This window comes from Natator depressus, chromosome 12 (assembly GCF_965152275.1).
Source record: "Natator depressus isolate rNatDep1 chromosome 12, rNatDep2.hap1, whole genome shotgun sequence".
Lineage (NCBI taxonomy): Eukaryota > Metazoa > Chordata > Testudines > Cheloniidae > Natator > Natator depressus.
This window is the reverse complement of record NC_134245.1, coordinates 19,126,976-19,149,714: the sequence shown is the minus strand read 5'-3', so window position 1 is coordinate 19,149,714 and position 22,739 is coordinate 19,126,976. Positions and strand designations below refer to the sequence as shown.

At 41.9% G+C, this 22,739-nt stretch overlaps 1 protein-coding gene across 1 annotated transcript in view; it reads right to left on the bottom strand.

The window, feature by feature from the left end:
• Window positions 1–22,739, bottom strand: part of ITFG1 (integrin alpha FG-GAP repeat containing 1) — a 208,258-nt gene that overhangs the window by 114,269 nt on the left and 71,250 nt on the right. The window contains exon 9 of the mRNA XM_074968663.1: window positions 5,088–5,182. Coding sequence (XP_074824764.1) covers window positions 5,088–5,182 — 95 coding nt within the window. The remainder of the gene's footprint in view (window positions 1–5,087; window positions 5,183–22,739) is intronic.

Below are 22,739 nucleotides of genomic sequence, written 5' to 3'. Positions count from 1 at the left end.
TGAAAAGTTCCATGGGATGTTTAATCTTCATAAGTCATTTTACACTTCACTTGAAAGATAGCACTTCCAGCAGAACAGAACACCACCACCCTAAGGGAGCTTTAGCACCAGTTCCTGTAGCCCATAGGTGTTTCTTATAGATCTCTCCTCCTGACTTTCCTAATCTGGTAAATCAGGATGAGATAAGTGCACAAAAGAGCAGTATGGCTGAAGGCCATCAATTAGATTGTTGCTCTTAAAATATAGGGCCAGAACCTGGTCCCCCACTTTGCCCTTTTACAACATCCCAGAAACTCAAAGGGACTGGTTTTATCAATTGAAAATTGCCCTAGTGTTGGGGAATCCCAGGTACTATAAAGCCTGTATAGTATAGTTGACTCATCATTGCTTCACTCTTTCAGCGCATGCTGTAGACCAGTGGTCTCCAACCTTTTTACGCACAAGATCACTTTTTGAATGTAAGATCAACACAGGATCTACCCCGCCCCTTCCCCGAGGCCCCATACCACTCACTCCATTCCTCCCTCCCTTCATCGCTCGCTCTCCCCCACCCTCACTCCTTTCACCGGGCTGGGGCAGGGGACTGGGATGTGGGAGAGGGTGCAGGCTCTGGGCTGGGGACGAAGGGTTCTGAGTGTGGGAGGGGGCTCCACGCTGAGCCTGGGGCAGGGGGTTGGGGTGCAGGAGTGAGGGGTGCCAGCTCTGGGAGGGAGAGTTTGGGTGCATGGGTCATATGGTCACACTGCACCTAATCTCATAGAATTCACAGGACATTTGATGAGTTTTACTGTTTATTGGTATCATTTGTGGTTTATAAATACAAAATCATTTAGGAATTATCACAAGTCAGTGTAACATTCTCAGCTGTGGGGTGTGCATTGGCTGAGCCTGGGGCAGGGGGTTGGGGTGCAGGAGTGAAAGCTCTGGGAGGGCGTTTGAGTACAGGAGGGGGCTCCAGGCTGCAGAGTTTGGGGTGCAGGAGAGGGTGAGGAATGTGGGCTCTGGGAGGGAGTTTGGTGCAGGAGGGGGCTCCGGGCTGGTGTAGGGGATTGGGGTGCAGGAGGGGGTGAGGGCTCTAGAAGGGAGTTTGGGTGCAGGAGGGGGCTCCGGGCTGGAGTGCAGGAGTGGGGTGTGAAGTGCAGACTCTGCCTGCCTGCCCTGACCCCATGCCGCTCCCAGAAACAGCTGGCTGCTGGCACGTCTCTGCGGCCCCTGGAGGAGAGGGGGCAACGGGTCTCCGTGCGCTGCCCGTGCCCACAAGTGCCGCCCCTGCAGCTCCCATTGGCAGGTTCCTGGCCAGTGGGAGCTGCGGGGATGGTCCTGGGGGCAGGGGCAGCACGCAAAGTGGCGTGGGGCCAGGGCAGACAGACAGCCTGCCTGAGTTCCACTGAGCCACCGGACTTTTAGCAGCCAAGAGATTGCGATCGACTGGCAGAAGCTCCAGGATTGACCAGTCGTTTGCGATTGACAGGTTGGTGACCACTGCTGTAGAGATTGTGCTCGAAGTGTGGCTGAGAGAAGGAAGTGTAACAGGAGTTCTGTTGCATGCCGCTTATCCCTGGATGCTGGAATGCTTCCTTGGGGCTGTAGTCAGACAGACACAAATTTCAGCAGTCCTAAAGTTTTTCAAATTTGCACTGGAGCCAAATGAGTTCTAAGACTGGGAGGAAGTATAAATGGGACAGATGTTTTTGTCTTGCCACGAGCACAACTCAAGAAGGCTCAAGGATTAGACCCATGGTCTGAAATACTGTTTTGTTATTGTTTCTGAATACAAAATGTTTGCACATGCTATTTACCAAATTTGCGCTATCATGAAGATATACAAAACTATTTATGATTGCCTAAATAAAAGGGTCATCAAAATAGAAATCAATAAGTAGATTCCTCTGTTCTGTTTTTCAAAAATTGTTTTGCATCCATATTCCCATTTGTTTTGATAAATATTTTTTGGTTATTGTAAGCAGATCGACTTTTGAAAAGTCTAGGACAATTAATCTGAAAATGAGAAACAGAAGGTGTCAATCTTAAGGGAATTATGCATACATGCATACACCAAAGGAATAACAGATTCCCGAACATTAATTTGTCAGACAGAAAATATCCAGGTACTATGGTGCAAAATAGTATCTTAAAAAACCACTGGTCGAGTCAGAACAATGAATACAAGTTTTACTTCACATGGCATCATTCACTCATACAACCTTTATGGCCAAAACACAAGTTTCCATGCCTGTGAAAGACCTATCATATACATTTTCACATATCTGAAGTGATTTTAGAGAAACTAACCCATTTATACTCATTATAGCACCTCATTGAAAAGAAATTGCTGGGAGGAAATATGAATTATTATTCTGTTTTCACCCTCACAGGAATATTACTTCATAAACAATAGCCTTATAAACTGCAGGCTCTGCTTCCATGGGGTGCATATATTCTAAATTACCGAACACATTTAAAGTACTTTTATATGAGTCAATAAAATTAGCCTATTGTTTTCTTCTGCCAGCGATGACACAGCAGATTATCACTAGTCTCATTATTTGCTATTTTAGCAGAAAATGGTCTAAGGGGTTTTGGTGATTATTTTATTACTGTAAAGCTGACATGCAGATTGATGGATGTAATGAGGACATTACAGTGCTACTGAAAATCTTCCGATTCTATGATTTCTGTTTACAATGTAGAAAAAAAATAGAAGGCCTCCAAAGAGGAATGAGTATGCCTTAAAAACAAAATAAAACACAAAATATTATGAGACAGATAATAAAAGAGACTTATTTCTTCAATTCCTTTGTTAATTTCCATCATATGGCATCATTGGCACCATACTGTCCTAAAACAATTATACATTCAAACATTTTCAGTCCTGTATTTTATACAATGTATTTACATGCTTTAGTTTAATTTATTCTAGGCAATGCATAAAATTTAACTCTCAAACTCTAAGTGTGTATATATATATTTTAAAGGAGTAAACAGGACAGTTGTTTATTCTAAGAAAGAAAATGGATTTACTTATAAGGGATGCTCTGTTTTCCTATTTATGAGCAACTATTAATGGCAAAATATCTAAGCTAGATGACAAAACTGAACAGAAAGATTTGAAAATAATAAAAATTCCAACCACATTTTTTTGTTATCCCAGTTTTCATGACCACTTTACATAATTAAAAAATAAAACTCACCTAGGGTACAATTTCAAAAGGTGTCTTTGTGACTTAAGAGTAGAGCTACTGAAACACGGGATTTCTGTTTTGTAAGAAATTTGAGTTTGTCGGTTGGTTGATCTGTTTTAGAACTCAACGAAATATTTGAAAATTTTCATGACCTGGAATCGCTTCAAAAATTCATTTTGGAAACAGTGTTTCTGGACCAAAATATATTCCCCAGGGTAGGAGCTGCTGACCGAAATTGACATTCTTGCCAGTTTGACCACTGCTATTAGCTACCTAGGCAAACAACACAGCAAGCCAGCTGGTCCAGAAGACTGGAAGCCTTGGGCTCCCTGGCCCTGGAAACCCATCTCAGGACCTCCAGGCTCCCAGATCCATGATAGTAATCCTGGAAGCTCTGAGTGTCCCCCAGGTTTCTAGGCTCCCTGCTTCCAGGCACCATAGAGACAGGCATCTAGGTTCCAAGAGCCAGGTCTCCTAGGGTTTCTGGAATTATCAGGGTCCGGCCTGCACAAAAGCCCTGGCATGGGGCGGGGCTAGTCCAGAACTGCAAACCCTGGAAGCCTGGGTCCGCGTCTCCAGGGCAGTTCACATGGCCAGGATCCCCTGTTGAGCTGCCAGGGAACCAGGAAAGTTTGTTGAACCCGACTGGCTTTTGTAAGAAATTTCAGGTTCAACAAACGCACATTTTCCAAACAGCTATACTTTGGCACCTAAATCCCAATTCCAAAAGTGACTTAGGACCCTAAATCTCCTTGACTTTCAGTAAGACTTTGGCTCCTAAGAGCCCAAATCACTTTTGATAATGGGACTTAGGCACAGAGTTGGTCACCCCATCTCAAAAATGTTATTGCAGGGGGTGCATCAGTGTAAAAATGGATGTCTATGATTAAAAGCCATTGTTCAGATGTGTAAAGGGTGCAAAACATTGTGAAAATTTAGCCCTAAATATTTTGCTACTTGTGATAAATGTAAAAATTGACATATCCTTTAAAAACAGTTTATTTAAACAGGATACCTCAAATATTTCATTCTTTTCTATATAGTCTATGCTAATGAATATTTTACATTAAAACAACTCATTTATTTAATGAGCATAGGTGATTAAATACTCATTTGATGAATGCAGCCTGAATTTTCCAATTTTTCAACCAAAAACTGGTCTTTAAAAGGCACCAATGCTACTACATTGCTCATTTCAGGCATCATTTTGAGTGGGTGGTATGATACTGGTAAACCAAGTGCCACCTCTGGCCAAGGCTCTAGGCATTAGCTAAGAAGTGACAGACTCATAGATGGAAACCAGACGAGCTCCCCTGTATGTTAGTTTTGTACAAAATAGGTATTAGTCTTATAAGAATGTATTTAGACTGAAATTTTGTAAGTTGCTGCATTCATTAATCTCACTTGTAATGTCTGTATTCCATGCAAAAGGAAATATGTAAGTTTTGCTTTATAACTTTGAAAACGTTTGTTCTGATGTTGTGAACCCAGACACAGGAATCGTCCCCCCCCCCAGCCCATCCAGGAGGACTAACATAAATTAAGTGGGCCATTATAAGACAAAAGCTTTGTTAATTGCCCCATCTACCCATGGAGAAGTACATGCAGAAGGCCTCATCATTTTATTAATGGTATCAATAATATTTTTTTCAAGTATTTTTTCTTTTCACTAAGAAATAAAGATGTCCTTGGTAAATAATTTTTCTTCTCCCTTTAAAGATCTATAGATTGTATTCTATCAAGAACACAACTTCTAAACAATTATTAAAGAAAAAACATTTCTTCCCTTCATTACAAGCTAATGTTGCAGGAAATTTGTTTTGGAGTTCTTCTGGGTTGTTTTTCTTATTCCCTACATTAAACATGGTATTCAACTTTGTCTCTGCAAATGGAAGCTCAGGATACCTGATTCAGTCCTGGTTTAGATAAGAAGATGGCACTTTTTTGACAAGTTACATCAGCACAGGCTGGCAGTAAATGCTCAGTTTGCCCATCCCCATCTGCCAAAAAAAGAGAAAAAACAACTTTATCAGCTCATTAATATTTGCAAAACCAAATGTTCTTCTAGAAGAACATTAAATTAACTGTGCATACAGAATAGCCTGTATAAATCTTGATAAAATATAAAGATTAGACAAGTGTCAAGAACAATTAGAATTTTTGAAATACTTAATCTTGTCAACATGTCATCTAGTTTGACTTTTGTTTGAAGCTGCAAGAGCATTTCTCTTCGTTAAAGAAATTTTAATTTTGATCCATTATGCAGAAAAGTTCCCATTTCAAATCTTAAATGTAAAAATACATTTCAACAGAAGGAAAAAAGAGTAATTGACATTGTCCTCATTGGCCAAACCAGACAATCTCTACGCAAAAGAATAAATGGACACAAATCAGACATTAAGAATTATAACATTCAAAAACCAGTCAGAGAACACTTCAACCTCCCTGGTCACTCAATTTCAGACCTAAAAGTGGCAATTCTCCAACAAAAAAACTTCAAAACCAGACTCCAACGAGAAACTGCACAATTGGAATTAATTTACAAACTAGACACCATTAAATTAGGCTTGAATGAAGACTGGGAGTGGATGGGTCATTACACAAAGTAAAAACTATTTCTCCATGCTAATTTTTCCCCTACTATTACTCACACCTTCTTGTCAACTGTTTGAAATCGGCCACCTGATTATCACGACGAAAGGTTTTTTTCTCCAGCTGATAGTAAGCCCACCTAAATTGATTAGTCTCATTACAGTTGGTATGGCAACACCCATTTTTTCGTGTTCTCTGTGTGTGTATATCTATCTATCTATCTATATCTCTTCCTACTGCATTTTCCACTGCATGCATCTGATGAAGTGGGTTTTAGCCCATGAAAGCTTATGCCCAAATAAATTTGTTAGTCTCTAAGGTGCCACAAGTACTCCTTGTTTTTTATTGTCCTCATAGTTTGCCTTTGAGAATGACTAGTTTTTACAGCAGTCCATCTCTACAAACAATGCATTTCATTTTTGAAGTGATTTGTGCTGTGAGTGGAGCACTGGATAGACAGACATGCAAAATATATAGACACCTACATGGGTAAAAAAAATAAAACAGTACTCAAGTTACGTCATTACAACAGATAGCTGCTCTTGGCTTCTTGCACAAGGCAAGTCTGAATTCACATAGTTCACAATTCTTCAAGAATGTCACTTTTAGCACATTTGTCCCATACATTTCCAAGTACTCAAAAGTAAAATTATCCCTATTTTACATATTGAAATTGAGATGTCAAGAGTAACAAAAAGGGTTTCTTCAGGTATGTTGGCAACAAGAAGAAAGCCAAGGAAAGTGTGGGCCCCTTACTGAATGAGGGAGGCAACCTAGTGACAGAGGATGTGGAAAAAGCTAATGTACTCAATGCTTTTTTTGCCTCTGCTTTCACTAACAAGGTCAGCTCCCAGACTGCTGCGCTGGGCATCACAAAATGGGGAAGAGATGGCCAGCCCTCTGTGGAGATAGAGGTGGTTAGGGACTATTTAGAGAAGCTGGACGTGCACAAGTCCATGGGGCCGGACGAGTTGCATCCGAGAGTGCTGAAGGAATTGGCGGCTGTGATTGCAGAGCCCTTGGCCATTATCTTTGAAAACTCGTGGCGAACGGGGGAAGTCCCGGATGACTGGAAAAAGGCTAATGTAGTGCCAATCTTTAAAAAAGGGAAGAAGGACGACCCTGGGAACTACAGGCCAGTCAGCCTCACCTCAGCCCTGGAAAAATCATGGAGCAGGTCCTCAAAGAATCAATCCTGAAGCACTTACATGAGAGGAAAGTGATCAGGAACAGTCAGCATGGATTCACCAAGGGAAGGTCATGCCTGACTAATCTAATCGCCTTTTATGATGAGATTTCTGGTTCTGTGGATGAAGGGAAAGCAGTGGATGTATTGTTTCTTGACTTTAGCAAAGCTTTTGACACGGTCTCCCACAGTATTCTTGTCAGCAAGTTAAGGAAGTATGGGCTGGATGAATGCACTATAAGGTGGGTAGAAAGCTGGCTAGATTGTCGGGCTCAACGGGTAGTGATCAATGGCTCCATGTCTAGTTGGCAGCCGGTGTCAAGTGGAGTGCCCCAGGGGTCGGTCCTGGGGCCGGTTTTGTTCAATATCTTCATAAATGATCTGGAGGATGGTGTGGATTGCACTCTTAGCAAATTTGCGGATGATACTAAACTGGGAGGAGTGGTAGATACGTTGGAGGGCAGAGATAGGATACAGAGGGACCTAGACAAATTGGAGGATTGGGCCAAAAGAAACCTGATGAGGTTCAATAAGGATAAGTGCAGGGTCCTGCACTTAGGATGGAAGAACCCAATGCACAGCTACAGACTAGGGACCGAATGGCTACGCAGCAGTTCTTCGGAAAAGGACCTAGGGGTGACAGTGGAGGAGAAGCTGGATATGAGTCAGCAGTGTGCCCTTGTTGCCAAGAAGGCCAATGGCATTTTGGGATGTATAAGTAGGGGCATAGCGAGCAGATCGAGGGACGTGATCGTTCCCCTCTATTCGACACTGGTGAGGCCTCATCTGGAGTACTGTGTCCAGTTTTGGGCCCCACACTACAAGAAGGATGTGGATAAATTGGAGAGAGTCCAGCGAAGGGCAACAAAAATGATTAGGGGTCTAGAGCACATGACTTATGAGGAGAGGCTGAGGGAGCTGGGATTGTTTAGTCTGCAAAAGAGAAGAATGAGGGGGGATTTGATAGCTGCTTTCAACTACCTGAAAGGGGGTTCCAAAGAGGATGGCTCTAGACTGTTCTCAATGGTAGCAGATGACAGAACGAGGAGTAATGGTCTCAAGTTGCAATGGGGGAGGTTTAGATTGGATATTAGGAAAAACTTTTTCACTAAGAGGGTGGTGAAATACTGGAATGCGTTACCTAGGGAGGTGGTAGAATCTCCTTCCTTAGAGGTTTTTAAGGTCAGGCTTGACAAAGCCCTGGCTGGGATGATTTAACTGGGAATTGGTCCTGCTTCGAGCAGGGGGTTGGACTAGATGACCTTCTGGGGTCCCTTCCAACCCTGATATTCTATGATTCTATGAGGATTATATAACTGCCCTATGAAAGTTACCATGAGATCGAGATGCTAAATTGAGTTGAGCATGTAAACATGTGTACAGAACTCCAGATAGCTATCTTGCAGACTTACAAGATAGAAACATTACAGAGGCATACCACGGATACTTCCTTAGACCTGGCAGAATGAGCTGTAAGACCATGGAGCATGAATATCCAACTAACAGAACTCATCTCAATACACAACCTAATTCACTTAGACAAATGCTTTCTGTTTATCTTCAAAAGATTACTGACTTCCAGATGCCCTAGTTCTATCCAAATAAAAACTTAAAGCATATAGTAAAACACCTGTGAAATACTAAAAAAATTATCTAAAAACTGAAGCCTGATAAATCTCACAATGTTAAAACTTTAAAACAGAATTTAGCTATTTCACTGACCACAAATCAGTATTACTGCAGATCTAATTTAACAGGCATGAAAATAACAATTCCACTAGTTTAACTACATCTTTTATTTAGCCTTTACATCTTAAAGATGTATAGATACAAATGGTAGACAGGACTGCAGCCTTTCCATTATGTAATTAAGATTTTTAGCAGGAAAATTACTTTATATTATTAAGAAAACATTTGTTAACAGAATGGCAGTTTGGGGTTGATTTATTTACATTTAAACCTCACCAGCACCACATTTTAATCATGCATGAAAGGTTTATATTTACGTTTTCAGATAAGTAAATGGAGATATGCATAGTATAGCAAAAGGATTGTCCTGGATGTGCAGAAAGACAAGACACCAGGGATGTGGTTTAACTAGGCTGAAATTTTATGCACTTAACTCAACTGAAAACTATCTGGTAGTAACTCTTATGTGTAGCCCTCCTTGTCAGAGGGCTGCTGTCAGCACCACTTCACACTGAGTCAAGGCTGTTGCTGGGACCCCGCTGTCATCCTCTCATATGGGTTTGGAGCTGTTCCACACACTGGGAGCTCCAACCTCATCCCCCCAACTTCCTTAGGGGAAAGCAACTCTCTAAGTCTACTTCTAATTACAGTTTATCTGGGAACAGTCACCTCACCAGCCACCAGGAGGTGCCAGCAATTAGCATGGCTGCCTCCTGTCACCCCAAGCCGGGTTTCCATCTAGTTAGCAATTCTCTCCTCAGCATCAGCCAAAAATATATTCACTCCCCGATCAGACAGAAGTACCACCCCATCTTCCCTGAATAACTCGAGGCACTAAATATATTTTGAGTGTGTAACCACCGATCCTCCCTGATCATGTGCAAATTTAGCCACCTCCTAATTCACACATCTTCTGGCCTTGTCAACCCATGGAGGCCTGATGGCTCCCAGGTATACCTTCTGTTGAAGCATTTCATACCAGTTCACAATTACCCTTGGGAAAAGGTTGTGGATCTGCCCTAAATCTTTCTTTGCCCTGATGATTAAGTCAACCCCCTTACAAAATCCCAATTTGTTTTAATTCAGGCGCACAATCATTATTTCAGATGACTACTTCATCTGTCATTTTAAACTAATAAGCATAACAAACTAAATAAGATTTTATGTCCAGAATCCCACAATTACCAAACAGAACATGGAAAAAGGACGTTAGGGTACTCCAAAAATTTTTTAATTTGAAGTGTAAAAGGAAAATTCCACTGGGAGTGGTTTTGTTAAACGGAAAATTCTGAGAAAAGTAAAATTTTCTGCAGACAGGAGTTTGCTTGTGTACAGGATCTGGAGAGGATGTATGATGAGGTTTTACCATTCTAGGAGAAAGCAAAGCAGAACAAAAACATCCCACAATGGCTGTTAATGTTAATTTGGATCAATTTTCCACAAATGCCACTTATGCATGGGGGGAAAAAAACCAAAAAGTAACAACCCAAAAACCCAACACATCACTAAAATACAAAATGTATGCATACAAAAAGACCATCCCAAAACAAAATAAATCCAACCCTCCCACTTCCCCCCAAATAAAAAAAAACATGTTTTTACATGGACAAGATTAACTATATGTGCAACAATCTATGGGCCACTCAATGTAAACTTTAGCTTGCTTTCATATAGATTCAAGTCCATATAAATTGAACCAACAGTGTAGTGTGTTCTACATGTTCCTTGAATTAAAATAACTAATGGATACAAGGAAACCAGAAAAATGTTTTTAACTGTCAGAACACAAATTTTTAATTGTTATTAGACACTAGCACTCCTTTTCTTTTTAGCCAAACCTAGAATCTCACTTTTTGATCCCTTCAATTTTTTTTGGTTTGGGGGACTGTGAACCATCCGCTGATATATTTTGGTTGTGTGCCAGATTAAAATTTGAAAGTGGTTCCAGTTTGGATCTGGTGAAAATGTCATCCAATGAAATTTCAATCCAAAACTGAGAAAACTTCAAATTAATCTGAGTTGTAGCCTTAATTCAGTTTGGAGTCCTAACCATAACCTAAACATTTTCTGGGTTTGAAATGCACTACACTCTGGCCATTATCCTCTCCTAACATGGTTGACATTTTAACATGCATGTGAAAGACGAGTCTTAGCCCTTCACAATACCGTCCCCCAACCCATGGTACAATTTTGATCCTTAGTGTTGAGATTCAAATCATCAATACAGATAAAGTTTTACAGAAAAGAATGGCAACATATACATATGAATTGTAAAATGCATACTTATCTCAAATTTTATAAAAATATATTACACAGACCTTATGAAACCCAGGAACAATTTGAGAAAAAAATCAAAATTATTCACTAGCTTTTATGCATCCCATTTCCAAAAACAAACTTCATGGATGAAAAGATATCTTTATAATAACCTGCCCATCTCTGCAAATAGCAGGTACATTTATTAAATCATTTTATCAATCTGATCTCTAAGCACTGTGACTCAAAGTGTGTACTGTCTAGAAAATAATCATTGGCAACATAGCTTTAAACATGTAATGACAATAGTTCTATCAGAAAAATTACTTGCAGATGAAGTTTTCTAATTAATTATAAATATAAACACTTTCATTTAAATGGCTCAAATCTTTTCAATTTATCCTAAAGTCAGACTTGAGGGGATAATAATAATGTTTGAAGTTAGATTATAAACATTACAGTTACTAAAGGAAAGTTATAATCTACTATAAAAAAAACAAAACACAATATTATTGTAGCCTAAACATATCATACTCTAAAACAAAATCACAAAGCAAGTGGTTTTCCAAACAGACCTCCCAGTCACTTTATGAGATTCACTGCTCTGCTGGCATCTAGCTTTTCAGTAAATTACACATCTTCATCTAGGCATAGTCCTGTCATCTCAATTATAATGGTGACACTAGGATTTGTGTGGTTTCAGCTCGAACAGCAAAGAAATTGTTGCTGCAGCTTTGTTAATTTCTTTCCCCCTCAAAGCTGTAGCAAATGATAATCATCCAGCACCGACATAAACCCTTTGTCAAAAAACTGCAACCCTGTCAGCTTCATCGGGTAACAGCGTCCATTCCTCATGAACATGATGATCTACCCCAGACATGTTATAATTTTATGTAAACAATTATTTCTAATCTAGACAGCAGTTTGTGCAGCAGGCTGTGTAAAACAAACAAAATTACAAAGCCATCTACTGTCTTTTATTTGTAACTGATTCCAAACTTAACATTGGTGTGTGTCAGCATTTGAAATGAGAATATACTCACTGACTTTATTTTACTGATTACAGTATAAGAACTAGTGTTTAAATGATACACCTCTAACACAGGGATGGGCAAACTTTTTGGCCTGAGGGCTACATCAGATTTCGGAAATTGTATGGAGGGCCGGTTAGGGGAGGCTGTGCCTCCCCAAAACAGCCAGGCGTGGCCTGGCTCCTGCCTCCCTGCTTCTCACCCCGACGGCCCCCGCACCAGGACCCCAGCCCTATCCACGCTCCCCCACTCCCTGTCCCTGACTGCCCCCGGAATCCCTGCCCCGACTGCCCCCTGCTTCCCCATCCATCCCTGGCTCCTTCCTGACTGCCCCCACCCGGGACCCCTGCCCCCATTCAACCCCCGTTCCCCACCCTCTGACTGCCCCACCCCCTGACCACCACCCCCAACTCCCCTGCCCTCTCTCCAATCACACCTGCTCCCTGCCCCCTTACCGCGCTGCCTGGAGCACTGGTGGCGCGGCCCAGCTGGAGCCAGCCACGCCACCGCGCAGCACAGAGCACCGGGTCACGCCGGTCTCTGCAGCTGCGCTCCCCAGGAGCTCACAGCCCCGTCGCCCAGAGCATTGTGCCAGTGGCGCCAGCGGCGTAGTGAGCTGAGGCTGCAGGGGAAGGGGAACAGTGGTGGAGGGGCCAGGGTCTAGCCTCCTGGACTGGGAGCTCAGGGGCCGGGCAGGAGGGTCCCGGGGGCCAGATGTGGCCCACAGGCCGTAGTTTGCCCACCTCTGCTCTAACATGTCTCTGATTTGAAATTATTATGTGTATGCATTTAATAATATCCTTAATTACAATCACTAGAATTTCTGCAGGATCCTGCCTAATTTCAGTGCATAGGATGGGCTGTTGCATAATGAATCACACATTTTTGTAGTATTTACTTTTATCTTCACTGATCAAGATGTTGATTCCTACATCATTCACTGCACATTGTCCAAGTGCACTGAAGATACAAATCCTGCACTGTAAATTCAGAGTAAGTCATTTGATATCAATGGATTTACACAATGGTAAATGAAAAGAGAATTTGGTCCAACATGATGCATGGTTCCACAGAAACCCTGACTCTCTGTAAAGGTGTTTTACATGCTTTCCAACCTGTACCCAGAATAAAGCTGGAGACTTGTGGAAATCAGTACGTAATTGAAGCCTATATCATAAAGTACAGACACAATGAGCCAGAGTGCATGTTAAGAGGATCACAGTTAGGTCTTCCATAGGAACTTTTGAAGTTGTCATCATATTACTTTTACTTTAACTGGGTACTCAGACCAGTTACACCTTGATCCTACTTTTGCCTTCCTTAATGTCAGAATTCAATCTACTCCTTTCTGAAATACCTGACAGTGATTACTACTCACAAACTACTCCAAATATGTTAGGTGAAAGCAACATTTTTGGAAAATGGTGAAAAATTTAAAAAAACCCATACACTAAATTAACAGTCTAAAACACTAAGAAAAGTGTAAGCAGCTAGGCTCTAATCTGAGTGCAACATAATTGCATCTGGAACCTTAGATACTGCAAAATAATCTGGCTCTGAGCATCTTCTGTTCTCTTTGTCCTTGTGGCTATAGATGCTAAAAAAGCCTCTGTTGCGTGCTGCCTTGCTCACATATCACAAACAACAAAGGACTCTAACATACCTTTCTCTACAGTTCTTTACAGAGAGGTCAGAGAAGAAAAATTCCCGCAAGTACCAGAAGGAAAGCTGGTTGTTCTCCTGGGTGAAAGAAAGACTATGCAAGAGACATTTGGTTCTGAAAGTCATAGGTATGGATGAGTTATTATTTCCATTTAACTGAAGTTATTTTTAATGCATTTTCACATATATATATTTTGTGACAGGGTCAGGCCAGATGGCAACAGGAGAGTGGTTTTTTTTGTGTGGAAAGCACTCAACGCATTTTTATTTCACATACAAATAAAAAATACATACAGCTAAACAAAGCGTGGCGTGGGGCTGCAAACAGCGCTGCCCCACAGGAAAGGGCTAGCGGCCAAGTCCCTCCAGGCCAGGTCGAGTCCCCTCAGGAGCAGTGGGCCCTGCAGTGGCTGGGCCTGAAGACATGTGCTTTCCTCCTAGTTAGGCCCCACCTCGGGAAGCGGCGGGTCCAGGTTCCCCCCCCCGGGGTCTGGCCCAATCCCGGCTCCCTCCTAGGCCACAGCCACTGCTGGAGGCAGGGCAGCGGAGCAATGTGCTTGCCGGGCTCGGTCGAGGGGAAACAGGGACCAGAGCTGCCAGCCCAGGCTCCCACCCCCGGCGTCGTTGAGGCAGCTTCTTCTTGCTCTTCCTGAGAACCGCCCCCACCCCGAATCCATCCCAGCTTTGCTCCCCTGCAGGCGGGCAAGTTTTGGGGAAACTGGGCCAGGTCCAAAAGTTTGGGGGGCGGGAGGGGGAGTGCCCCCTGGCAGGGCAGAGGGAGGGGTGGCGCTAGGAGAGTGTTCGAAGGCAGATATGTTAGTCCCAGATTAAGTAGATCCCTTTTCCCTAGGTAAGGTAACGGGGGCAGTTGCAGAACAGGCAGGAACTTGCTGGAACCAATTAAGGCAGGCAGGCTAAGTAGGACACCTGGAGCCAATTAAGAAGAAACTGCTAGAATCAATTAGGACAGGCTGGCTAATCAGGGCACCTGAGTTTAAAAAGGACCTCACTTCAGTTTGTGGTGTGTATGCAAGGAGCTGGGAGCAAGAGGCACTAGGAGCTGAGAGCGAGAAGGCACACTGCTGGAGGACTGAGGAGTACAAGCTTTATCTGACACCAGGAGAAATGTCCTGTGGTGAGGATAAAGGTTTTGGGAGGAGGCCATGGGGAAGTAGCCCAGGGAGTTATAGCTGTTGTGCAGCTGTTACAGGAGGCACTCTAGACAGCAACAGTCCACAGAGCCCTGGGCTGCAACCCAGAGTAGAGGGCGGGCCCGGGTTCCCCCCAAACCTCCCAACTCCTGATCAAACACAGGAGGAGTTGACCTGAACTGTGGGTTCCACCAGAAGGGAAGGTCTCTGGGCTGTTCCCCGACCCACTTGGTGGCTCAGCAGAGACTGTGGGGATTGTTCTCCTTTCTTTTCCCCATGCTGGCCAGTGACGAGGTTATCTGAGTAAAACAGCAGGGCTGCTGTGAATCTCTGAGGAGAGCAAATCGGCCAGTAAGCTCAGGACCCACCAAGATAGAGGAGGATCTTTGTCACTATATATATGTACATTAGTTCATTTTTGTTTTACTATGTATATGGTTCATTCTTGTTTTCCTAATCCCTGTCACTTTGTACATTCGTTTCTTCCTCCTTCACCTTGATCTTGCCTTTTAAAATTCTAAGAACAGTAATAAAATAAGGAGGTAAAAATCCTGTTGTGACAGTGCTCAAAACATGAAAAATATTGTCCTATGGGCAGTCAGGAAGACAACCCACAGTACTGAGCTTTATATTCAAATAAAATAAAGGTTAACTTAGTGGCTATTGATTATCTTAAATCTTTCTTCTAGAGAAGTATACGAGATGTGAATCACAACATCTCAAGCAGCTGTAAAGAGCTTTTATGACTGTGTCAAGGATCTCCAGGCATTACAGAACTCCACAGCTTTCTTGTTTTTAGAAGCAAATCAATTCTGCTTCTCTAAAATCCCTGACTACACCTTTCCAAGGAAACTGTGCTAGCAGCTTGATAACAAGAACAGCATTTAAACCATTGCTCAACTGAGAGCGGCAAACAATACTTCCCTGGGCAGTAAGGACAGGGTCTAACAGCCAAGGTCATGCCATAGCTCAAATGGTGAGATTTTAAAGAACAGAGAGTTAACTGGAAATTAAAAAAAGAAGAGAAGCATGCATAAAAAGACCAATATAGGACATGAATTTCTTCTAAAGTTTATGCTGAAACAGATAGCCTGGCCACTGTTGAAACAGATGGCATAAGGCCTGGTTGCATAGCATGAAACTATCCAATGTTCTACAGATAGTTGACTGTTGTGACAAAGTGTACCACTATTGTCTCTGCTAGCAATAAAAACATGAGGAAAAGCAAAATGCTGACTGCTGTGCTACTGAATTTTGGTTAAGGGATTTTTGTTATTGTTAAGCAAGTAATATTGTCAATTGTTTTTTCAATGTTGATGAGATCAGACTGTTTAACTAGGAAAAACAGACAAGGGTCATGCACTTGAGTATCACCATGAGTTTACTGCTTGCAAGAAAGCAAAATAATCCACAATTGTGCCAACCTACCTAGCACTGTGGAAAAACTAAGTAATACCAAAGTCTTTTTTTTAAAAGACATTTGCACCGTGCCAGCAACTTACACCAAATTGGCAAATGAGGGGAAAACAGAGAAAATTTTTCAGGAACAGCCACTGATCTGGAACCAAAACTCAAAACACATGGGCAAAAATCGTATCCTTTCTGTAGGCAAGTAAAAAGCTCTTTCAAAAGAGTTTGGGGAAAAAACAAATTAGGGCCCTTATTTTCTTCTCTGCCTATGCTGATGGAAGGGACAAAAACATAAGGGATCCCTGCTGAGAGGCGTGAAAGGGAGTATGGATGGAAATGGTTGCAGCTTTTGCCATGGATGCTGCCTTCCCTTTCTGTCAACGTAGCACCTCCACAGGGATCAGGACATGTGGAGAGGTGGGTAGGAGCACGCTGCTTTATGTGGCATCTTTCCCTTCCAGAAGATTAGCCAACAAATTAATTCTGATCTAGGTAGCATTGTTTTGCTGTTATTCCTGCCTTGTGCTGTGCTGCTCCCTAGGATGAAGTATTGGCTTCCAGTGAAAGTGGCTGAAGAGTTTGTTGATAGTATTACATCTCCTGCCGGTGCTTTACGACTGGAAAGGGCTGGCTGCTATTTCAAAAAGAAAGAAGCTTCTGTGGATCTTGCAGGAGGAAGGATGGTTTTAAGGGAATTTTAAGTTTTAAAGGGAATTTAAGGCATGCACAAGAGAGAGAGCAACATGAGATTGGGAGGTGGGCACTCTGGAGGAAAGTGAGAGACTCATGAAGGGTGAATTGGGAATTTCAGGAAGGAATTTAGAGCCCATTTCTCCTCAAAGGTCACCCCATCCACTTATGATTCTCTTACCCCCACCTCCATATTCCCCCCACAACCTGAAGGTGGAGAAAGGAAAAGCCATATGGGGAGATTGGATGCAGTACAGCGTGTGGAACAGCATGAAACCTCAGAGTGCAATTCATCATTCAACACTGTCACAATGAATATTTCCTTAAGTGTTTTAGAATATTGAAAGCAAAACCCCTCCACCCTCTAGTTAAATTATTGTTGTGATTGTAAATATCAATTGATTTAACGGAAAACCCCTCATTAGAATGTTTGTCCAAAAAACGGTAGAAATTAAAGGTAAGGTTACACAGAAATATGAAAGTGTACAGTTAAGGTAAGTTAACAACCTTAACACTGTGGTGCTGCCTACAGAAAAACCAAAGAACAATTATAGCCTCAAAACCACACTTCCACATTGCTTCAGTGACTCCGCAAACGGAGTAGTTATCAGCCTGAAGTATCTCTGCACACTGCCATAGCACTGGAACTGAAGAGCACCTGTCTTCACATCACTAAAACTACTTCTCCTTTCTTCTTTGAGACCACACAGAGTTGCTGGAAAAAGCCAGGCTTTTACATCTTTTCAGTCAGGACAATTCCCTGTACAAGGTTTCAAACATAAAAGTGTTGTCTTACTGGATGTCAGGCTCCGTAGAGAGTCCTTTAAGCTGGAGACAGGGACACTGTTACATCCTAGTCATAGTATACAAACACATTTTAATTGGTGCAATTGTGAAAGGGAACAACTAAGTTGTAAAATGGCACAGGAGCACAGTTGTAATACAAATTTGTGTGTGGTTAGAAACCTCTTAAGGGAGGGAACAAAAATTAGGTGGGCACAATGTGAAAGAGAAATCACACTTTTATATAGAGGTGTAAATATAAAAATAAAGCCACAACTCCATAATATGACTCCTTATGCCAGAGGTCTTCAATCTGTGGAGAACGTCCCCCTAGGAGGGCAGAGAGTAATGTTGGGGGATGGGGTGGCTGCAGCCTAGACCAGCCCCCCACAGGGGGAGGGGAAGGAGTGCCGCCCAGCTCTGCTCCTGGCCCCAGTCCCCACCCCCAACTGTAGCCCCAGCCTCGGCCCCTTTAACCCCTGTCCGTATCCCCCCATCCTGGTGCTACAGCCCGCCCCCAGCTCCATGGGGGAGGGCACAGACAAGGGGGGGGAGTGCAAGGTAAAAAATTTGGGAACCACTGCCTTAGGCAGATTGAACAAATATAGTGTATTTCAGATTTTCACAGTTATAGGCTTATTATAGATTTTTAATTAAAAATCCTTCATCAAATTACATTTACCTTTCACGCAAGGTGCAACAGGTATGTTGGGTTAAGGACAGAGTTAAGGTTATTTGGGTAATCTCAAAATGTGCATTTCCATACTTTATAATTTGTTTACATTTAAGTATAATTAACTCTGAATATCCAGGCTAGTGTTTCTTGTTTTTAGAGAAATGATAAAAACATTCTTTTAGGCGTTTTCTTCTTTAAGTAACTTATATTTTTATAACCTTAATTTCACATTAATTATTGTGGGGGCAGGAAAGAGGGATTGCCTGACAATCATAATATCGCTATTGGAAAACTGGCTTTAGCATCAAAGGAATCTAACCATTCTCAATTTTCTTCAAAAGTACAGCTAAGCAACTTAAATATAACCATGTCCCCAGCCTAGGCTTTGTCAGTGAGGAAAACTTTTCAGAGTTATCATGAATGAATATGAGCCTATACCATTTAGTAGGAGAGTACACAGATCAAGCAGCCCTGGCAGAAGCAAAGAAAACAACAAATGAGAATAATGATGAAGGAGGAATGGAAAGAACCAACGAGGAGGTTAGTATATGCTGCCCTCAGAAAATCATCAGAATCTTGTCATCTTTGTCTATAGCACAGACTATGCAAACACAGCATGAGCTAGTTTCACTTGGGGAACTACTTAACACAGTCAGCCATACAAACAGTACCTCTTCACAGTCTAAATAAAGCAGAATTACTGATTTAAGTGTGCTCAAACATTTAAATTAATTAATCAAATGTCCATGATGAAACTAATTTTTAAATCTCTACTGAAGCGAATAGATCTACTGAATGAACAGTAAGAGACTCATTAATCCATGCAAATCAGTTTTTAGTCACTTCATTTAAGAGACACACTTGGTTAATCTAAACTCAATGGCCATTAACAAAGCCCAATTATACAGAGTCTACATGACCATTATTTTCATAAACTTTTCCACAATGGAGCCAAAGCCAGCTTTCTATACTAACACCACTTAGCAATTATATAATGCTTTTTACTCAAAGAACTGTAAAGCACTTTACAAAACCAAGGTAAGCATCATTATCTTGATTTGAGAGATGCAGAAACTGCGCCACAGTGATGTGAAATGACTTGCCTAAAGACATACAGTAAGTCAGTAGCAGAGCTGGGAAGAGAACACCTTAACTCCCAGTTCTGTGCCCTATTCATTCAACCAACTACTCCCTAATGAATTTGTTTCAGATTGAATAAAATAACGAACACTCATAAATTTAAGTTATATAAGCACGTAACTGCTTTGTTTACATATATGAAGAGCACAGACCCTGTACAAACTAGAAAACCTGATGGTAATTTGTGAAGAATATCAAACCCACAGAGGTTTTTAAACGGTCAATTTAGGAATCACCTTTATACTCATATATTGCAACTTAATTGAATTTATCCTTTAACAACAAGTACCAACCACCTAATAACTTCCATCTTTTGTACTCTGGTGAATTGTGTACATTTCTCATAATTTTGCTATTTGTATAGTATAAAGAGATGAGAAAAATATATGTCCTATTAAACAGAAAAGCCAAAAGTTTCCAAACCTGGTTGTCTAAGGTTGGGCTCCAAAATCCACACTAAGGCATTTAAATAGAAATTGCTTGATTTTTCAGAGGTTCTCCCAAAATGTGAAATCCCAAAACCACTTTTTAATAACAAATTATAAAAGAATCATATCTGACAACTATGATTCATACTAAAGAGAGTATGGGTATCTCATGAAAGCCTCTGCTAACATAACAGACAGCAGCAACTGAAGAATTAATCATTTTTGCTATAGCAACCACTGCATTGCAATTACCATAGTGACATGGGGAGAATAGAAAAAAATAATAATGAAGAGCTCTTACTTATTTGGCTGACAAAGTGCTCCAAAGAAGAGTAGAATTCTCCAGCGCACAGCCCTTCTCACCTTAATCACTTCAGATGCCATTTATAGTAAATTCATATCTCAAAGCTTTCTCTGATTTTTACTTTTATTTCTTTTAGAAGGGCAATACAATTTTGTCAATTGTTTTTCTGTCCTTTTGGTCAAGTTAATTATAAACCATCACCATCATGTTCTAGACCAAAGAGCAATTTATTTGATAGAGTCTGGTTTTCATCAAGTTGAAGCCCCAAGGTCTAGTACATTTCTGAGCAAGCATTTGCATGCCTGTTTTGCATGCATAATATCAATAGTCTTTATTATCTGATTGAGATATTTTAGGAATTTTACCTCAGAAATACTGCTAGAACCGTCTAGGGACACTGTTATTAAGGTTAGATGTTAATACTTGTGACAGATAACCATATTATGGATACATGGTACAAAGTTTTGCAGTAAACACAGGAGTATCTCTGTTCTCAATACCCACTTATATCAAAATAATTTCTACTTAGCATCCTTTGTCCCAGTAGCTCAGTTTAAGCATGGGGAACTTATCCAAGAAAAACTGCGTGTGTAATAACCCAACAAAAGCCCCTTTAAAGATTTTTCTTTTTTACAATAGTTAAGGACATCTGTGAGATGGGAAGGGGTCATTTAAAGAAATTATGCCAAATGTCCATACATAGTTGGAGACAGGAACTAAAAAATGGTTACTAACCTTCTGTTGTTCTTCAAGATGTGTTGCACATGTCCATTCCAGCATGTGTACACCCAGAGCACAGTCGCCTGAAATTTTCCCCTCCATGGTACCTGTTGGGGCAGATCAAGCGCTCTCTGCCAGCCCATCCTATAACACCTGTATAAAAGCGCCCAGTTCAGTTCCTTCTTTCTGGAAAACTCCGACGTGAGGGTCAGGAGGGTAGGTTGTGGAATGGACATGTGTAACACATCTCAAAAAACAACAGTTACAGAAGGTAGTAACCGTTTTTTCTTCTCTGAGTGATTGCACATGGGCATTCCATAAAACCCAGAATACAGCATTGTAGGGAGCAGAACTGGTGATACTTTCTGTTGTACCTGTTTGCAAATAGGTCTATCCGGGGAGTCCCGCACTGCTGGAAAATGCCTCTCGCCACATCCAGGCACAGGGACCACTCATGGTGACTGGAGAAAGACCTGTTGAGGTGATCTGCCAGCTCATTTTGCGCTCCCAGAAAGTAAGAGACCTCAAGGCTGGTTGAGTGGGTTATGTAAAACTCCCATAGCTGCATTGCTTCTTGAAAAGAAGGGAAGAGTTAGCTCATCTTTGCCCACTGAGGTAAAACATGGCTACAGTGCTGTCCATGAGAAAAAACAAGCTCTGCCCATAATGTGGAGCAGAAAGGACCAAAAGGCAAGACAAACCACTCTGAGTTCTCTGATACTGATGTGGAGTGAAAATTCCTTCAGAGACCGAAGGCCTTGAGTTCTGAGGGGGCCCAGTTGAGCTCCTTACCATAGCACTAACACGTCTGAGACCAGGGTCATTGACGGTTGAGGGCGTATAAAGGGAAAGCCCGCATAAACTGTGAGTGGATCCAACAACCAATTTAGAGAGAGATAAGAACCCGTAACCAGTACAGTGTCCAGATGGTGGCAGTTTGGGAGTATAATGTGGCCAGACACACTGGAAGAGGTATGAGGTGCATCCTTGTGTACTGTACCACGTATGTGCACAAAGCCATGTGAGCCGAGAGCCACATACAATTTCAGGCTGTTGTGAGTTGATGACCTTTGAGGTGTGTTATCAGGGAACTCTGGGAGGTAGGCCCTGGCCCCAATGACCTCTATCCTTCGCATAAGAGTGAGGTTAGACTTTTCTACATTTATCAGAAAGCCTTGGGCCTTGAATGTTGAGTGGATGAGTCAAACATTGGATACTATCTGAGCCTGGACCAGCCCTTGACTCGCCAGTTGTCTAGATAAAGACAGACTGGAACCTCCCCAAGAAAGCCACCACTACTGCCATACATTTTGTGAACACCCACTTTGCTGCAGACAGGCCAAATGGGAGGACTGTGAATTGGTAATGTGAGCAGTTCACTACTAATCTGACGCACCTTCTGTGTCCTTGGTATGTTGATACATGAATACAGGCATTTCTCAAATTGAGGGCGACGTACCAGCCTCTGGGATCCTGCAATGGGATAATGGATGCCAGCATGACCATGAGGAACTTTATTTTCTTGATAGTTGAGCTGAGGCAGATCTAAAATTGGTCTGAGACCTTCGTTGGCTTTTGGGATTAGGAAATAATGGGAGTAGAACCCCTTCCCTCTTAAATTCTGCAGAACCTCTTCCACGGCTACCACTTGAAGAAGAGACTGAACCTCCTAGACCAGAAGTTCTTCACGAGTGGGTTCCCTGAGAAGGGATGGGGGGAAAGTGGGAGTAGAAATAAGCTGGAGGGTATATCTTACTTCCACCGTGCTCAACACCCAACGGGCTGTGGTCATACGTAGCCAAGCACTGAGGAAGTAGGACATACAGTTTGCAAATCAAG